Source organism: Salmo trutta, chromosome 9 (genome assembly GCF_901001165.1).
Source record: "Salmo trutta chromosome 9, fSalTru1.1, whole genome shotgun sequence".
Taxonomy (NCBI): domain Eukaryota; kingdom Metazoa; phylum Chordata; class Actinopteri; order Salmoniformes; family Salmonidae; genus Salmo; species Salmo trutta.
This window is the reverse complement of record NC_042965.1, coordinates 36,138,406-36,154,424: the sequence shown is the minus strand read 5'-3', so window position 1 is coordinate 36,154,424 and position 16,019 is coordinate 36,138,406. Positions and strand designations below refer to the sequence as shown.

Sequence of the window (16,019 nt, the reverse complement as noted above, 5' to 3'; positions counted from 1 at the left end):
AAAATGTGTTGTTTGATGCAAGAAATCACAAAATAAAGTTCATTATTATTGTCACACCATTTTAACAGCGAATCAGACAAATTATGCTACCCTCTGCTTATTGGCTACTTAGCTTATTCAAGCCTGTCTCAAAATACAACACTGCCCTTTTAAGACAGAAAAAAATCTCTTTACCTGACTTGCTTTTCAAAGATGGCTAGAAATGTACACGTTTTGTGCTCTTGTGGGAGGCAACCACTCCCCCATCGTTGCTAAGAAAATATCTATAACTGGGTTAATAACTCACTAACTAGTAAAGGATATGAACAAAATGTGCACACATGGCTACATGCAGCTCTCACTTTGATCTCAAAACATGCGCATCTACTCACAATCGCTCATGCTGTAAACACAGTCCAGTTCAAAGGGAATGGCACAGATCCATATATGGCAATGGTCTATTTGCATATAGGGATACTGCAGCTCTGATTGGGTCTGGAGAAATGTAACCACTCTCAAATTCATAGACAGAGCTATGGATGCAAAGACTGACCATCCATGATATCAAAATAATAGTTTTAATCATGTTTTGTGGCTATACAGTGTTTGTTTACATTCACTTTGTTTGCAAACTTTGGAGTAAAACAAGCTTATATGTTGGGTTCTGATGGGGTATGACAGTTGAACTAAGCTCATGAGGCATTTGTAAGTTATACTGTATTCTTCAAAAATCAATAGATTATTAATTTACAATTACAAAAATGGATGGAGCAACTGCAGATTTCCCCTTAAGCAGTGAATATTTTGATCCATCAACAAGTATAAGAAGTGACGAATCCAAAAAGGGTTTTATCTCTTTGGATTTGAAGAAGATCATATTTAGTGAACTGGTCATACAGAGCACTCTTCATAATAATTAAATCGGTCCATATTAATTTATTCTTATGACTGTTTGATCAAAAGTACATTGTAAATATAGGAATGGTGTGGTTGATTCTTGATTCTCATGATTCATATTAGCAAACCCCTAGAAGTTTATACCTTTAACTACCATCTACCTGAGTATGAAGTGTGATACAGATCTTTTAGAAGAATCTGATGTTTTCATGTTTGACAGTGTCTCTGATTCTCAACATGTTCTTAACATGTTCATTCTCTGTTTGTTGATTGATTTCAATGTCACCCCGATACATCCATTCAAGCTGCTACAGTACGGAATCTGTCCAATTTTTCCAATTTGTCGTCATTTGAACGTGGAAGCCATTGAGATCGACCCAGTAGGTTTTGCTTCCTGCTGCTGTCCTCTGGTCTCTTGTGGTTTGCATTCAGAGTCTCCTGTCTGTTCTCAAACTAATCAAATAATTTTATCCGAGAATCCCTGTCAATCCTAATGTGTGATCCTAATCTAGGAATGAGTTCTTCCGGGTCGTTATCCTAGATCGACACTCCTACTCTGAGACGCTTCTGTTTTTCTGGTCTTGCATGTCTTCTGTGAAAGCATGCCGCCCTCCCTCCCTTCCTGCCTCCTAATGACCTAACCTGTCCCTTATCTGTCTACTGTGCCTATAGGTATCAGGAAGAGTACAGTATGGACTCTACCAACGCCCAGTAAGTCCAAGGATGCATCCCAAATGGCACCCTATTCCCTATATAGTGCACTACTTTCGACCAGGGCCCAGGGCAAAAGTAGTGCACTATGTGAGGAATAGGGTGCCATTCAGGACACAGTTCCAGCATCATGCTAGCATGGCATGGCATGTGTCCTGTGACTCCGGCCTCTACGGGAGGTTGATTAACACACACAGCTTGTTGTTCTTCTATCCCTGGGGCGGCAGGTAGCCTAGTGGTTAGAGCGTTGGGCCAGTAACCAAAAGGTTGCTGGATCGAATTCACGAGCTGACAATGTAAAAATCTGTCATTCTGCCCCTGAACAAGGCAGTTAACCCACTGTTCCCCGGTAGGCTGTCATTGTAAATAAGAATTTGTCCTTAACTGACTTGCCTAGTTAAATAAAGGTTACAAATAAAATAATCCCTGGTCAAAAGCAACTGTAAAGGGAACACACACTGCTTGAATCAATGTTGTTTCCATGTCATTTTCAATTAATTTACATCTGTGGGTAGTGTGTCATTTGTAATGCATCTTTAGTCTCAGCACCATATTAAACTACAGCCTTAGTCTCAGTACCAGATTAAACTACTGCCTTAGTCTCAGTACCAGATTAAACTACTACCTTAGTCTCAGTCCCAGATTAAGCTACAACATTAGTCTCAGCACCAGTAGCAGCCTCAGTCTCACCACCTGTTGGGCCTCTGTGATTGATTCGTTTATAGAAGTACACTATATGACCCAAAGTATGTGGACACCTGCTCGTCAAACAACTCATTCCAAAATCATGGGCATTAATATGGAGTTGGTCTCCCTCTTTGCTGCTATAACAGCCTCTACTTTTCTGTGAAGGCTTTTCACTAGATGTTGGAACATTGCTGCAGGAACTTGTTTCCATTCAGCCACAAGAGCATTAGTGAGGTCGGGTACTGATGTTGAGCGATTAGGCCTGGCTTGCAGTCGGCGTTCCAATTCATCCCAAAGGTGTTCGATTGGGTTCAGGTCAGAGCACTGTGCAGGCCAGTCAAGTTCTTCCACACTGATCTCGACAAACCATTTCTGTATGGACCTCTCTTTGTGCATGGGGGCATTGTCATGCTGAAACAGGAAAGGGCCTTCCCCAAACTGTTGCCATAAATTTGGAAGCACAGAATGATCTAGAATGTCATTGTATGCTGTAGCGTTAAGATTTCCCTTCACTGGAACTAAGGGGACGTGAAAAACAGCCCCAGACCATTATTCCTCCTCCACCAAACTTTACAGTTGGCACTATGCATTGGGGCAGGTAGTGTTATCCTGGCATTCAGCATTCGGCGGTCCCGTTCTGTGAGCTTGGCCATTCTACTGCCAATGTTTGTCTATGGAGATTGCATGTGTGTGTGCATGATTTTATACACCTGTCAGCAACGTCTGTTTCTAGAATAGCAGAATCCACTAATTTGAAGGGGTGTCCACATACTTGTGTTAGTGTACTTGTGTTGCCTTGGGCAACACTAACGCCTCCAGATTATTGGATTTAGTTCAATGGTGCAGTCAGTGGTTATGGTTTCAAGTTTTAATGTCACAAGTACAGTGAAATGCCTTTCTTACAAGCTCTAACCCCAGGAATGCAGTAATCAATAACAATGTAATACTAAAAATAGCCAGGTAGAACAAAAACACACAAGATGTAAAAATCTGAAGTAAGAAGAACATGATAAATTAAGGAAGCACACTATATACAGGGTCAGTTCCACTACCATATTTACAATGTGCAGGGATACTGGATCCATAGAGGTAGATATAGGGGTAAGGTGACTCGGCATCAGCATAAATGATAAACAGAGTAGCAGCAGTTTGTATGTGAGTGTATAAACAGAGTAGCAGCACTTTGTATGTGAGTGTATAAACAGAGTAGCAGCAGTTTGTATGTGAGCGTATAAACAGAGTAGCAGCAGTTTGTATGTGAGTGTATAAACAGAGTAGCAGCACTTTGTATGTGAGTGTATAAACAGAGTAGCAGCAGTTTGTATGTGAGTGTATAAACAGAGTAGCAGCAGTTTGTATGTGAGCGTATAAACAGAGTAGCAGCAGTTTGTATGTGAGCGTATAAACAGAGTAGCAGCAGTTTGTATGTGAGCGTATAAACAGAGTAGCAGCACTTTGTATGTGAGTGTATAAACAGAGTAGCAGCACTTTGTATGTGAGTGTATAAACAGAGTAGCAGCAGTTTGTATGTGAGTGTATAAACAGAGTAGCAGCGGTTTGTATGTGAGTGTATAAACAGAGTAGCAGCTTTTTGTATGTGTGTATAAACAGAGTAGAAGCAGTTTGTATGTGAGTGTATAAACAGAGTAGCAGCAGTTTGTATGTGTGTGTATAAACAGAGTAGCAGCTTTTTGTATGTGTGTATAAACAGAGTAGAAGCAGTTTGTATGTGAGTGTATAAACAGAGTAGCAGCAGTTTGTATGTGTGTGTATAAATAGAGTAGCAGCAGTTTGTATGTGTGTGTATAAATAGAGTAGCAGCGGTGTCACGGTTGTCGTAGGGATTGAACTAAAACGCAGCGGGAATATGTATACTCATCTTCTTTTTATTTGAAGAAGGAGAAACAACTAAATACGTATACAAAAAGGAACAAAACGAAACAATCCTGTCAGGTGCAACAAACACTAAACAAGGAACAACTACCCACAAATCCCATAGAAAAACACCCCTCTTAAATAGGACCTTCAATTAGACGCAACGAGGAGCAGCTGCTTCCAATTGAAGGTCAACCCAAAAAACATCACATAGAAATAGACATACTAGAACTAACATAGAAATAGACTAACAAAGAACATAGCCCAACAAACCCCGAAACACTCTAAACAAACACCCCCTGCCACGTCCTGACCAAACTACAATAACAAATAACCCCTTATACTGGTCAGGATGTGACAAGCTGTTTGTATGTGAGTGTATAAACAGAGTAGCAGCAGTTTGTATGTGAGTGTGTAAACAGAGTAGCAGCAGTTTGTATGTGTGTGTATAAACAGAGTAGCAGCAGTTTGTATGTGAGCGTATAAACAGAGTAGCAGCAGTTTGTATGTGAGCATATAAACAGAGTAGCAGCAGTTTGTATGTGAGTGTATAAACAGAGTAGCAGCGGTTTGTATGTGTGTATAAACAGAGTAGCAGCAGTTTGTATGTGAGTGTATAAACAGAGTAGCAGCAGTTTGTATGTGAGTGTATAAACAGAGTAGCAGCGGTTTGTATGTGTGTATAAACAGAGTAGCAGCAGTTTGTATGTGAGTGTATAAACAGAGTAGCAGCAGTTTGTATGTGAGTGTGTGTAGAGAGTCAGTATAAATGTATGTGCATTTGTGTGAGTGAGCAGATGATGCAGTGAGTGTTCGTGTGTGTTTTGGAGTATCAGTGTGTGTAGTGTGGAGGGTCTTGTGAGTGTGCATAGAGGCAGTGTAAAAATAACAATGAAATATGGCTACAATACTCAGTCCTTGTAGCCATATTGTTAGCTATTTAGTTAGCTATTTAGCAGTCGTATGGCATGGAGATAGAAGCGGTTCAAGAGCCTGTTGGTGTCAGACTTAATGCACCGGCACCACCTGCTGTGCGGGCGCAGAGACAATAGTCTATGGCTTGGGTGGATTTTCCAGGTCATGCTGATATAGAGCTTGGCCCCAGTGATATACTGGGCTGTCCGCACAACCATCTGAAGCGCCATGCGCTCGAGGGCAGCAGTGATGCAGCCAGTCAAGATGCTCTCAATGGTTAAACTGCACACCTTTTTGAGGATTTGAGGTCCGATGCCAAACCGTTTCAACCTCCTGAGGAGGAAGAAGTGCTGTTGCGCCTCTTCTTCAGAACTGTGGGCGTGTGTGTAGACCCTTTTAAGTTCTTAGTGATTTAGACACTTGGTTGGAGTACTTCGACTGCCTGCCTGTTTGCTGTCTGCTGTCTACCTGCCTGCCTGTCTGCTGTCTGCCTGTCTGTCTGTCTGCTGTCTGTTTGCCTGCCTGTTTGCTGTCTGCCTGTCTACTGTCTGCCTGCCTGCCTGCCTACTGTCTGCCTGCTGGCCTGTCTGCCTGTCTGATGTCTGTCTGCCTGTCTGCTTGCCTGTCTGTTTGTTGGTCTGCCTGTCTACTGTCTGTCTGTCTGTCTCTGTTTGTCTTTCTGCCTTTCTGCCTGTCTGCTGCCTGCCAGTCTGTCTGCCTGTCTGCTGACCCCCTGTCTGCTTGTCTGTCTGTGTCTGTCTGTCTGTCTGTCTGTCTGTCTGTCTGTCTGTCTGTCTGTCTGTCTGTCTGTCTGTCTGCTATCTACCTGTCGGCTTCCTGTCTGCTTCCTGTCTGTCTGTCTGTCTGTCTGTCTGTCTGTCTGTCTGTCTGTCTGTCTGTCTGTCTGCTATCTACCTGTCTGCTTTCTGCCTGTCTGCTGCCTGTCTGATGACTGTCTTAGTGATTTGGACACCGAGTACTTGGTTGGAGTACTTTGACTGTTTGCCTGTCTGCTGCCTGTCTGCCAGTCTGCTTGCCTGTCTGTCTCCTGTCTGTTTGCCTACCTGTCTGCTGTCTGCCTGTCTACTGTCTGTTGCCTGTCTGCCTGCCTGCCTGCTTGCCTGCCTGTCTGTTGTCTGCATGTCTGTTGTCTGCCTGTCTGCTACCTGTCTGCTTGTCTGTCTGTCTGTCTGTCTGTCTGTCTGTCTGTCTGTCTGTCTGTCTGTCTGTCTGTCTGTCTGTCTGTCTGTCTGTGTCTGCTGTCTGCCTGTCTACTGCCTGTCTGCTGCCTGCCTCTCTACTGCCTGTCTGCTGCCTATCTGCCTGTCTGCTTTCTGCCTGTCTACTGCTTGTCTGCTGCTTGTCTGCTGACTGTCTGTCTCTCTGCCTGTCTGCCTGTTTGCCTGTTTATTGTGTTGTCACCTCAGGCATTGTAATGGTACTTGGTACGTACTGTACTATCTGGAAGTGTGAATGATTAATTGTCTTCATTGTGGAATGCCTATTAACCAATGACAGCCAGTTTGATAGGCGCTTCCTCAGCATTTTATTCAATTATCAAGGTGGCCTAAAGCATGATGACTACATTTCAAATCAGATCAACACAGTGCCGGTCCGCTCAACAATTGCCAACTCTAAGTCAAAAAGCAATTAGTCTTTAATGTGTGTGTGGTACATTTCTTTGGGGGTTACTATGCCTGGTGCGCTGGAAGTGATAACATGCTCTCTATTATCTCTGTGGTTTCTGTACTATCTCTGTCGGGGAAATGGATGGTGCATGGGGTTCCTTAGGGATGCTGTAAGTGCTGGTGGTTCAGATTCAGAAGCATACAGCTTGGCCTACTGTAAGTGTTGGCACAAGTGTTGTCTCATATGTTCTTTCCCCTATGGAGGTGTGGCTGGAAGAGGGAGGGAGGGAGGGAGGGAACGGAGGGAGAGAATGGAGGGAGGGAGGGAGATAACGGAGGGAGAGAACGGAGGGAGAGAATGGAGGGAGGGAGGGAGAGAATGGAGGGAGGGAGGGAGGGAGGGAACGGAGGGAGAGAATGGAGGGAGGGAGGAAGGGAGATAACGGAGGGAGAGAATGGAGGGAGGGAGAGAACGGAGGGAGGGAGGGAGGGAGGGAGGGAGAGAACAGAGGGAGAGAATGGAGGGAGGGAGGGAGGGAGAGAACGGAGGGAGAGAACGGAGGGAGAGAACGGAGGGAGGGAGGGAGGGAGGGAGAGAACGGAGGGAGGAGGGAGGGAGGGAGAGAACGGAGGGAGGGAGGGAGAGAATGGAGGGAGGGAGGGAGGGAGGGAGGGACACAACAGAGGGAGGGAGGGAGGGACACAACAGAGGGAGGGAGGGAGGGAGGGAGAGAACGGAGGGAGAGAACGGAGGGAGGGAGGGAGGGAGGGAGGGAGGGAGGGAGGGAGGGAGAGAACGGAGGGAGGGAGGGAGGGAGGGAGGGAGAGAACGGAGGGAGAGAATGGAGGGAGGGAGGGAGAGAACGGAGGGAGGAGAACGGAGGGAGGGAGAGAACGGAGGGAGGGAGAGAACGGACAGAGGGAGAGAACGGAGGGAGAGAACGGAGGGAGAGAACAGAGGGAGAGAAGGGAGGGAGGGAGGGAGGGAGGGAGGGAGAGAACGGAGGGAGGGAGGGAGGGAGGGAGGGAGAGAACGGAGGAAGGGAGGGAGGGAGGAAGAGAACGGAGGGAGGGAGGGAGGGAGGGAGAGAACGGAGGGAGAGAACGGAGGGAGAGAATGGAGGGAGGGAGGGAGGGAGGGAGAGAACGGAGGGAGGGAGGGAGAGAACGGAGGGAGAGAATGGAGGGAGGGAGGGAGGGAGGGAGGGAGGGAGAGAACGGAGGGAGGGAGGGAGGGAGGGAGGGAGGGAGAGAACGGAGGGAGGGAGGGAGGGAGGGAGGGAGGGAGGGAGGGAGGGAGGGAGGGAGGGAGGGAGGGAGGGAGGGAGAGAACGGAGGGAGGGAGGGAGGTATCTGTTCATAATGGTTGTCATCCTGCTGGATCTGTTTTGAGTGCAGTGTGATCCCTGTCCTGACTTCCTCACCCGAGGCCATAGAGGTCCCTGAAGTGTGTGTGCCAAGTGCAAACCTACTGCTGTGGGTAGAAGTTGCCCTTAGGCACTGATTAACGATCAGCTTGCCCTCTATCATGACCTTTAGGATGAACCCGGTGTATCAGTGCAGTCAGTCTGCACAAACACTAGTCAAGCTCTTCTAATCAGAATGTATATGTCTTCATCATATGTCTTCATCACATGTTTTCATTATATGTCTTCATCATGTCTTCATCATGTCTTTGTGTCTTCATCATGTCTTCATCATGTCTTCATCATATGTCTTCATCATATGTCTTCATCACATGTTTTCATTATATGTCTTTGTGTCTTCATCATGTCTTCATCATGTCTTCATCATATGTCTTCATCATGTCTTCATCATGTCTTCATTATATGTGTTCATCATGTCTTTGTGTCTAAATCATGTCTTCGTGTCTTCATCATGTTTTCATTATATGTCTTCATCATGTCTTCATTATATGTCTTCATTATGTCTTCATGTCTTCATCATATGTCTTCAATGTGTCTTCATCATATGTCTTCATCATATGTCTTCATCATGTGTCTTCATCATATGTCTTCATCATGTCTTCATCATATGTCTTCAATGTGTCTTCATCATATGTCTTCATCATATGTCTTCATCATGTGTCTTCATCATATGTCTTCAATGTGTCTTCATCATATGTCTTCATCATATGTCTTCATCATATGTCTTCATCATGTGTCTTCATCATATGTCTTCATCATGTGTCTTCATTATGTGTCTTCATTGTGTCTTCATCATGTGTCTTCATCATATGTCTTCATTGTGTCTTCATCATATGTCTTCATTGTGTCTTCATCATATGTCTTCATTGTGTCTTCATCATATGTCTTCATCATGTGTCTTCATCATGTGTCTTCAATGTGTCTTCATCATGTGTCTTCATCATATGTCTTCATCATGTGTCTTCATTATGTGTCTTCATTGTGTCTTCATCATGTGTCTTCATCATATGTCTTCATTGTGTCTTCATCATATGTCTTCATTGTGTTTTCATTATATGTCTTCATTATGTCTTCATGTCTTCATCATGTGTCTTCATCATATGTCTTCATCATGTATCTTCATCATGTGTCTTCAATGTGTCTTCATCATGTGTCTTCATCATATGTCTTCATTATGTCTTCATGTCTTCATCATGTGTCTTCATCATATGTCTTCATTATGTCTTCATGTCTTCATCATGTGTCTTCATCATATGTCTTCATCATGTGTCTTCATCATCTTTTTATTCTCAGGCGTCGGCTAGTTCAGCCACAGATTTTATCAGCTTAAATTATCATTATTTTATTATACAATTTGAACAAACAGAATCTGTTGCTTCCTAGACCGACAGAGCTTTTCTGTTAGAGACAGCGGATAAATGTGTTTTTGCCATTTATAGAGAGAGAATCAATTAAGCAGTGTGTGGAATTTTTTTGGAAACACAGTATTTCCATATAATGCTTTTCAGATTTTGTTTAAAACGGTTTCTCTCTGTGGAAGATGCTACTAGATCTGTTAATTTGATGTACGACTAGTTCAAATTCAAATTACTTTTGGAATGGTATCTTATGTCATAACAAAAATGTGATTTTAAACTAAACAGCTGTATTCACTGATATAGTAATAAAATTGTGTTTTGTTCTTGTGGTCAAAGTGGATATCTGAGATCCCACAGGATGTGATATATGACCAGGCTTTGGAATTGACTCAGAAACACCACTCTAGAATGGAAAACATGATTCTAATCGATCTTGATCGTGTTACCAAAGATGTGGTAAAAACAAGCTAACCGCTAATCGCAGTAGTGTTTCTTGAGGATGTGTCATCACAGTCTACTGCAGGAGTCTGAACAAGGGAAGATAGATTATGTCATGTATACTGTACATTCCTATTGACTGAATGTGGAGCATGTGGAGGAGTCGTTAATTAGAAGGCAATTCTAATTACAGTACAAGTAGAAGGTGTCAGACATACAGGGGGGCGGCTGGCTTGTTCTTCCTCAGAGCTGGTGTCTCTGTGTCATGATACACCTCCAGTTTGATGAGCTGAAGAATCCACACCATCATGCCCTGCTTTCATCTACTTGCAGTGTCTCTTAACAGACTTCGTGTTTAGAGGACGCACCGCTATTTTAAGTAGGTTGACTGGAGAGCAGTGGAACTAGTTGGCTGGTCAGGGAGGGAGGGAGGGGGAGAGAGGGATAAGGAGAACGAGAGCGATGGAGAGATTAACAGAGATATGTAGAGGGGGATGGAGGGGAGGGAGAGAGAGCGAGATATGGAGAGATGGAGAGAGCGAGAGAGAGAGAGAGAGAGCTGGAGAGATGGATGAGGGAGAGAGAGAGAGAGAGAGAGTTCCTGTTTTAATATTCATGTCTGTTCTTGATATTTATAGAAGTCCCTGCTGCCCTTATACAGTATCTGAAGTTCAGCAGGAGAAAATTATTTGTGCTGCTTGTTACTGGACTGTTTGTATGTCAAAAGGATAAAAAGAGAGCAAGTTTAAAATCTCACATATTGCCTGGACTAACATAGACAATTAATGTAAATGGATTCATAGAATAGTAAGAACGTGAGAACCGAAAGGGAAACTATATTTCTGTAATGATCTGAGAATCGAGATGAAATTGAGTTTAAATAGTATGAGATGTAAGACATAGAAATGTAAATAGTTTCACGGGGAAGAATATGAACGTGAGAGGTCAGATGTTACTGTATGAAGAGGAGAGCTGAGCTGAGAGGACAAATGGTATTCCTGTAATGGTCTGAGAATTGAGATGAAATTATGGACAAGTGACTACTTTTTGGATCTCAAATGGTTTGAAAATAGAGCAAGATATAAGACAGAAGAAATGCAAATAAATTCACAGAGGAAGATGACAGGTCAATGCATTTATGCAATGGTCAGAGAATTGAAATGGAATTGTGGCCAATTGACAGTGTAGGTCTCAAGTCCAGATGGGCTAAGTGCTGTCGTGCCCTAAGCAAGATACTTAACCAAGGCTATTGACAACTGAAACAGATAACATGGGAAATCAACACAGCTGTGTGTCTCATATCAAACAATCTTCAGCCAATGGGATAACTGATCTGATTGTGATTTGAGTAATTATCCAAGTGTGCAACATCTGTTTTGATGTGTTTCAGTCATTCCCTCATGATTACAATCACTGACCTGTGTGTCTTATGCTACTGATATATGTCTTTTATTAAAACAACACAGATTGTATAGTATGAAGCCTCTCTCTTCTATTTATCATGGTTTCATTGACTTCTCCCAATAGATAACAGTGAATCAAATAACAGGGAATCAGATAATCATGGTTTCATTGACTTCTCCCAACAGATAACAGTGAATCAAATAACAGTGAATCAGATAATCATGGTTTCATTAACTTCTTCCATCAGATAACAGTGAATCAGATAACAGATTTTAATTTACAGTGCACAGTGCAGATATACAGTATGTCTTCCCTATCTTCTCGTAGGCAATGGTGTGTGCATGTATGTTGCATCTTGATACCTTTTAGCATATGTGTTAATGTATACACTAACAGTGCACCTCTACAGTATCAAACCATATGTTCATATGATGAAAGACAATCAAAGTGATCTGCAGGTGCAAGGAAAGAGAGGTGTCTGTGTCTATGGTTACATGGCCCATTCTTCTGAAGGGGTGTGTCTGCTGCCTCACTATTCCTGTACATGTAGGTCATGTTTTCCTGACATAGTTTATTACTATGGATTGCTTTTGAACCAGGTCTTTTCATGTTTTATAATGTGTGTTGCCAACATATATAAGTGTAATTATGTCTGTGACGAAGGTGGCTAGCTCATAAAGCTGGTTGAGAGAATGCCAAGAGTTTGCAAAGCTATCATCAAGGTAAAGGGTGGCTACTTTGAAGAATCTAAAATATGAAATATATTTTGATATGTTTAACACTATTTTGGTTACTACATGATTCCGTAAGAGTTATTTGATAGTTTTGATGTCCACTATTATTCTACAAAGAAGAAAAAAGTACAAAAAATAAGTAGGTGTGTCCAAACTTTTGACTGGTACTGTAATAACAGGGATGTATGGTAATAACAGGGATGTATGTAATAACAGGGATGAATGGTAATAACAGGGATGGATGGTAATAACAGGGATGATGGTAATAACAGGGATGTATGTAATAACAGGGATGAATGGTAATAACAGGGATGGATGGTAATAACAGGGATGTATGGTAATAACAGGGATGATGGTAATAACGGGGACGTATGTAATAACAGGGATGATGGTAATAACAGGGATGTATGGTAATAACAGGGACGGATGGTAATAACAGGGATGATGGTAATAACAGGGATGTATGTAATAACAGGGATGTATGGTAATAACAGGGATGTATGGTAATAACAGGGATGTATGGTAATAACAGGGATGTATGGTAATAACAGGGATGTATGGTAATAACAAGGATGTATGGTAATAACATGGATGTATGGTAATAACAGGGATGTATGGTAATAACAGGGATGTATGGTAATAACAGGGATGATGGTAATAACATGGATGGATGGTAATAACAGGGATGATGGTAATAACAGGGATGATGGTAATAACAGGGATGATGGTAATAACAGGGATGTATGTAATAACAGGGATGTATGTAATAACAGGGATGTATGGTAATAACAGGGATGATGGTAATAACGGGGACGTATGTAATAACAGGGATGATGGTAATAACAGGGATGTATGGTAATAACAGGGATGTATGGTAATAACAGGGATGTATGGTAATAACAGGGATGATGGTAATAACAGGGATGATGGTAATAACAGGGATGGATGGTAATAACAGGGACGGATGGTAATAACAGGGATGATGGTAATAACAGGGATGATGGTAATAACAGGGATGTATGGTAATAACAGGGATGTATGTAATAACAGGGATGTATGTAATAACAGGGATGTATGGTAATAACGGGGACGTATGTAATAACAGGGATGATGGTAATAACAGGGATGTATGGTAATAACATGGATGTATGGTAATAACAGGGATGATGGTAATAACAGGGATGATGGTAATAACAGGGATGATGGTAATAACGGGGACGTATGTAATAACAGGGATGTATGTAATAACAGGGATGTATGTAATAACAGGGATGATGGTAATAACAGGGATGTATGTAATAACAGGGATGTATGGTAATAACAGGGATGATGGTAATAACAGGGATGATGGTAATAACAGGGATGATGGTAATAACAGGGATGTATGGTAATAACAGGGATGTATGGTAATAACAGGGATGATGGTAATAACAGGGATGTATGGTAATAACGGGGACGTATGTAATAACAGGGATGTATGGTAATAACATGGATGGATGGTAATAACAGGGATGTATGGTAATAACAGGGATGTATGTAATAACATGGATGTATGGTAATAACAGGGATGGATGGTAATAACATGGATGTATGTAATAACAGGGATGTATGGTAATAACAGGGATGTATGGTAATAACAGGGATGGATGGTAATAACAGGGATGATGGTAATAACAGGGATGTATGGTAATAACAGGGACGGGTGGTAATAACAGGGATGATGGTAATAACAGGGATGTATGGTAATAACAGGGATGTATGGTAATAACAGGGATGATGGTAATAACAGGGATGATGGTAATAACAGGGACGGATGGTAATAACAGGGACGTATGGTAATAACAGGGATAGATGGTAATAACAGGGATGTATGGTAATAACAGGGATGTATGGTAATAACAGGGATGTATGGTAATAACAGGGATGGATGGTAATAACAGGGATGTATGGTAATAACAGGGACGGATGGTAATAACAGGGATGATGGTAATAACAGGGATGATGGTAATAACAGGGATGTATGGTAATAACAGGGATGGATGGTAATAACAGGGATGATGGTAATAACAGGGATGTATGGTAATAACAGGGATGATGGTAATAACAGGGATGATGGTAATAACAGGGATGTATGGTAATAACAGGGATGATGGTAATAACAGGGATGATGGTAATAACAGGGACGGATGGTAATAACATGGATGGATGGTAATAACAGGGATGTATGGTAATAACGGGGACGTATGTAATAACAGGGATGTATGGTAATAACATGGATGGATGGTAATAACAGGGATGTATGGTAATAACAGGGATGTATGTAATAACAGGGATGGTTGGTAATAACAGGGATGTATGGTAATAACATGGATGGATGGTAATAACAGGGATGATGGTAATAACAGGGATGTATGTAATAACAGGGATGTATGGTAATAACATGGATGGATGGTAATAACAGGGATGATGGTAATAACGGGGACGTATGTAATAACAGGGATGTATGGTAATAACATGGATGGATGGTAATAACAGGGATGGATGGTAATAACAGGGATGGATGGTAATAACAGGGATGGATGGTAATAACAGGGATGTATGGTAATAACAGGGATGGATGGTAATAACAGGGATGTATGGTAATAACATGGATGTATGGTAATAACAGGGATGATTGGTAATAACAGGGATGTATGGTAATAACAGGGATGATGGGTAATAACAGGGATGTATGCATGTTGCCCTTGTGTTGCCTTTTTGTATGTTTTTTATGTGAGTCTACTCAAGCACCTGTATCTATGTACCTGTGTACCTTTGTCTCTGTATCTTTATGTACCTTTGTCTTTATGTACCTTTGTCTCAGTGTCTCTGTGTCTCTATGTACCTGTGTTTCTGTTTCTCTATATACCTGTGTCTCTATACACCTGTATCTCTATGCAGCTGTGTCTCTATGTATCTGTGTCGCTTTGTACCTGTCTCTGTGTCTCTATGTACCTGTGTTTCTGTTTCTCTATATACCTGTGTTTCTATGCACCTGTGTACCTGTGTCTCAGTGTCTCTATGTACCTGTGTCTCCGTGTCTATGTGTACCTGTGTCTCTATATACCTGTGTCTCTGTGTCTCTATGTACCTGTATCTCTGTGTACCTGTGTCTCTCTGTCTCTATGTACCTGTGGCTCTGTGTCTCTGTGTACCTGTGTCTCTGTGTCTCTGTCTCTGTGTTTCTATGCACCTGTGTCTCTATGTACCTTTGTCTCTATGTACCTGTGTCTCTATGTACATGTGTCTCTGTGTACCTGTTTCTCTGTGTCTCTATGTACCTGTGTCTCTATGTACATATGTCTCTGTGTACCTGTTTCTTTGTGTCTCTATGTACCTGTGTCTCTATGTACCTGTGTCTCTATGTACCTGTTTCTCTGTGTCTCTGTTTCTCTGTGTCTCTGTGTCTCTATGTACATGTGTCTCTGTGTACCTGTGTCTCTATGTACCTGTGTCTCTATGTACCTGTGGCTCTGTGTCTCTATGTACCTGTGTCTCTGTGTACCTGTGTCTCTATGTACCTGTGTACCTGTGTCTCTATGTACCTGTGTCTCTGTGTACCTGTGTCTCTATGTGCCTGTGTCTCTATGTACCTGTGTCTCTGTGTCTCTATGTACCTGTGTCTCTGTGTGTCTATGTACCTGTGTCTCTGTGTCTCTATGTACCTGTGTCTCTGTGTCTCTATGTACCTGTGTCTCTGTGTCTCTATGTACCTGTGTCTCTGTGTCTCTATGTACCTGTGTCTCTGTGTCTCGATGTACATGTGTACATGTGTAACCATGCTGTGATATTGATTATGTCAACATGCATATCAAATCAAATCAAATTATATGAGTCACTTGTGCTGAATACAACAGGTGTAGACCTTACAGTGAAATGCTTACCTATGAGCCCCTAACCAACAATGCAGTTAAAAAAAAAATACAG

General features: G+C 42.3%; 1 protein-coding gene across 6 annotated transcripts in view; it reads left to right on the top strand.

Moving 5' to 3' along the window:
- The window catches only part of LOC115200482 (potassium channel subfamily T member 1), a 136,092-nt gene that overhangs the window by 58,309 nt on the left and 61,764 nt on the right, over positions 1-16,019 (top strand). For 3 of the 6 annotated variants that reach the window (XM_029763585.1, XM_029763587.1, XM_029763588.1), the window contains one exon: positions 1,549-1,587. The exons of the other annotated variants lie outside the window; for them this stretch is intronic. In XM_029763585.1, the coding sequence (XP_029619445.1) occupies positions 1,549-1,587 (39 nt within the window). The remainder of the gene's footprint in view (positions 1-1,548; positions 1,588-16,019) is intronic. 6 annotated transcript variants of the gene reach the window in all.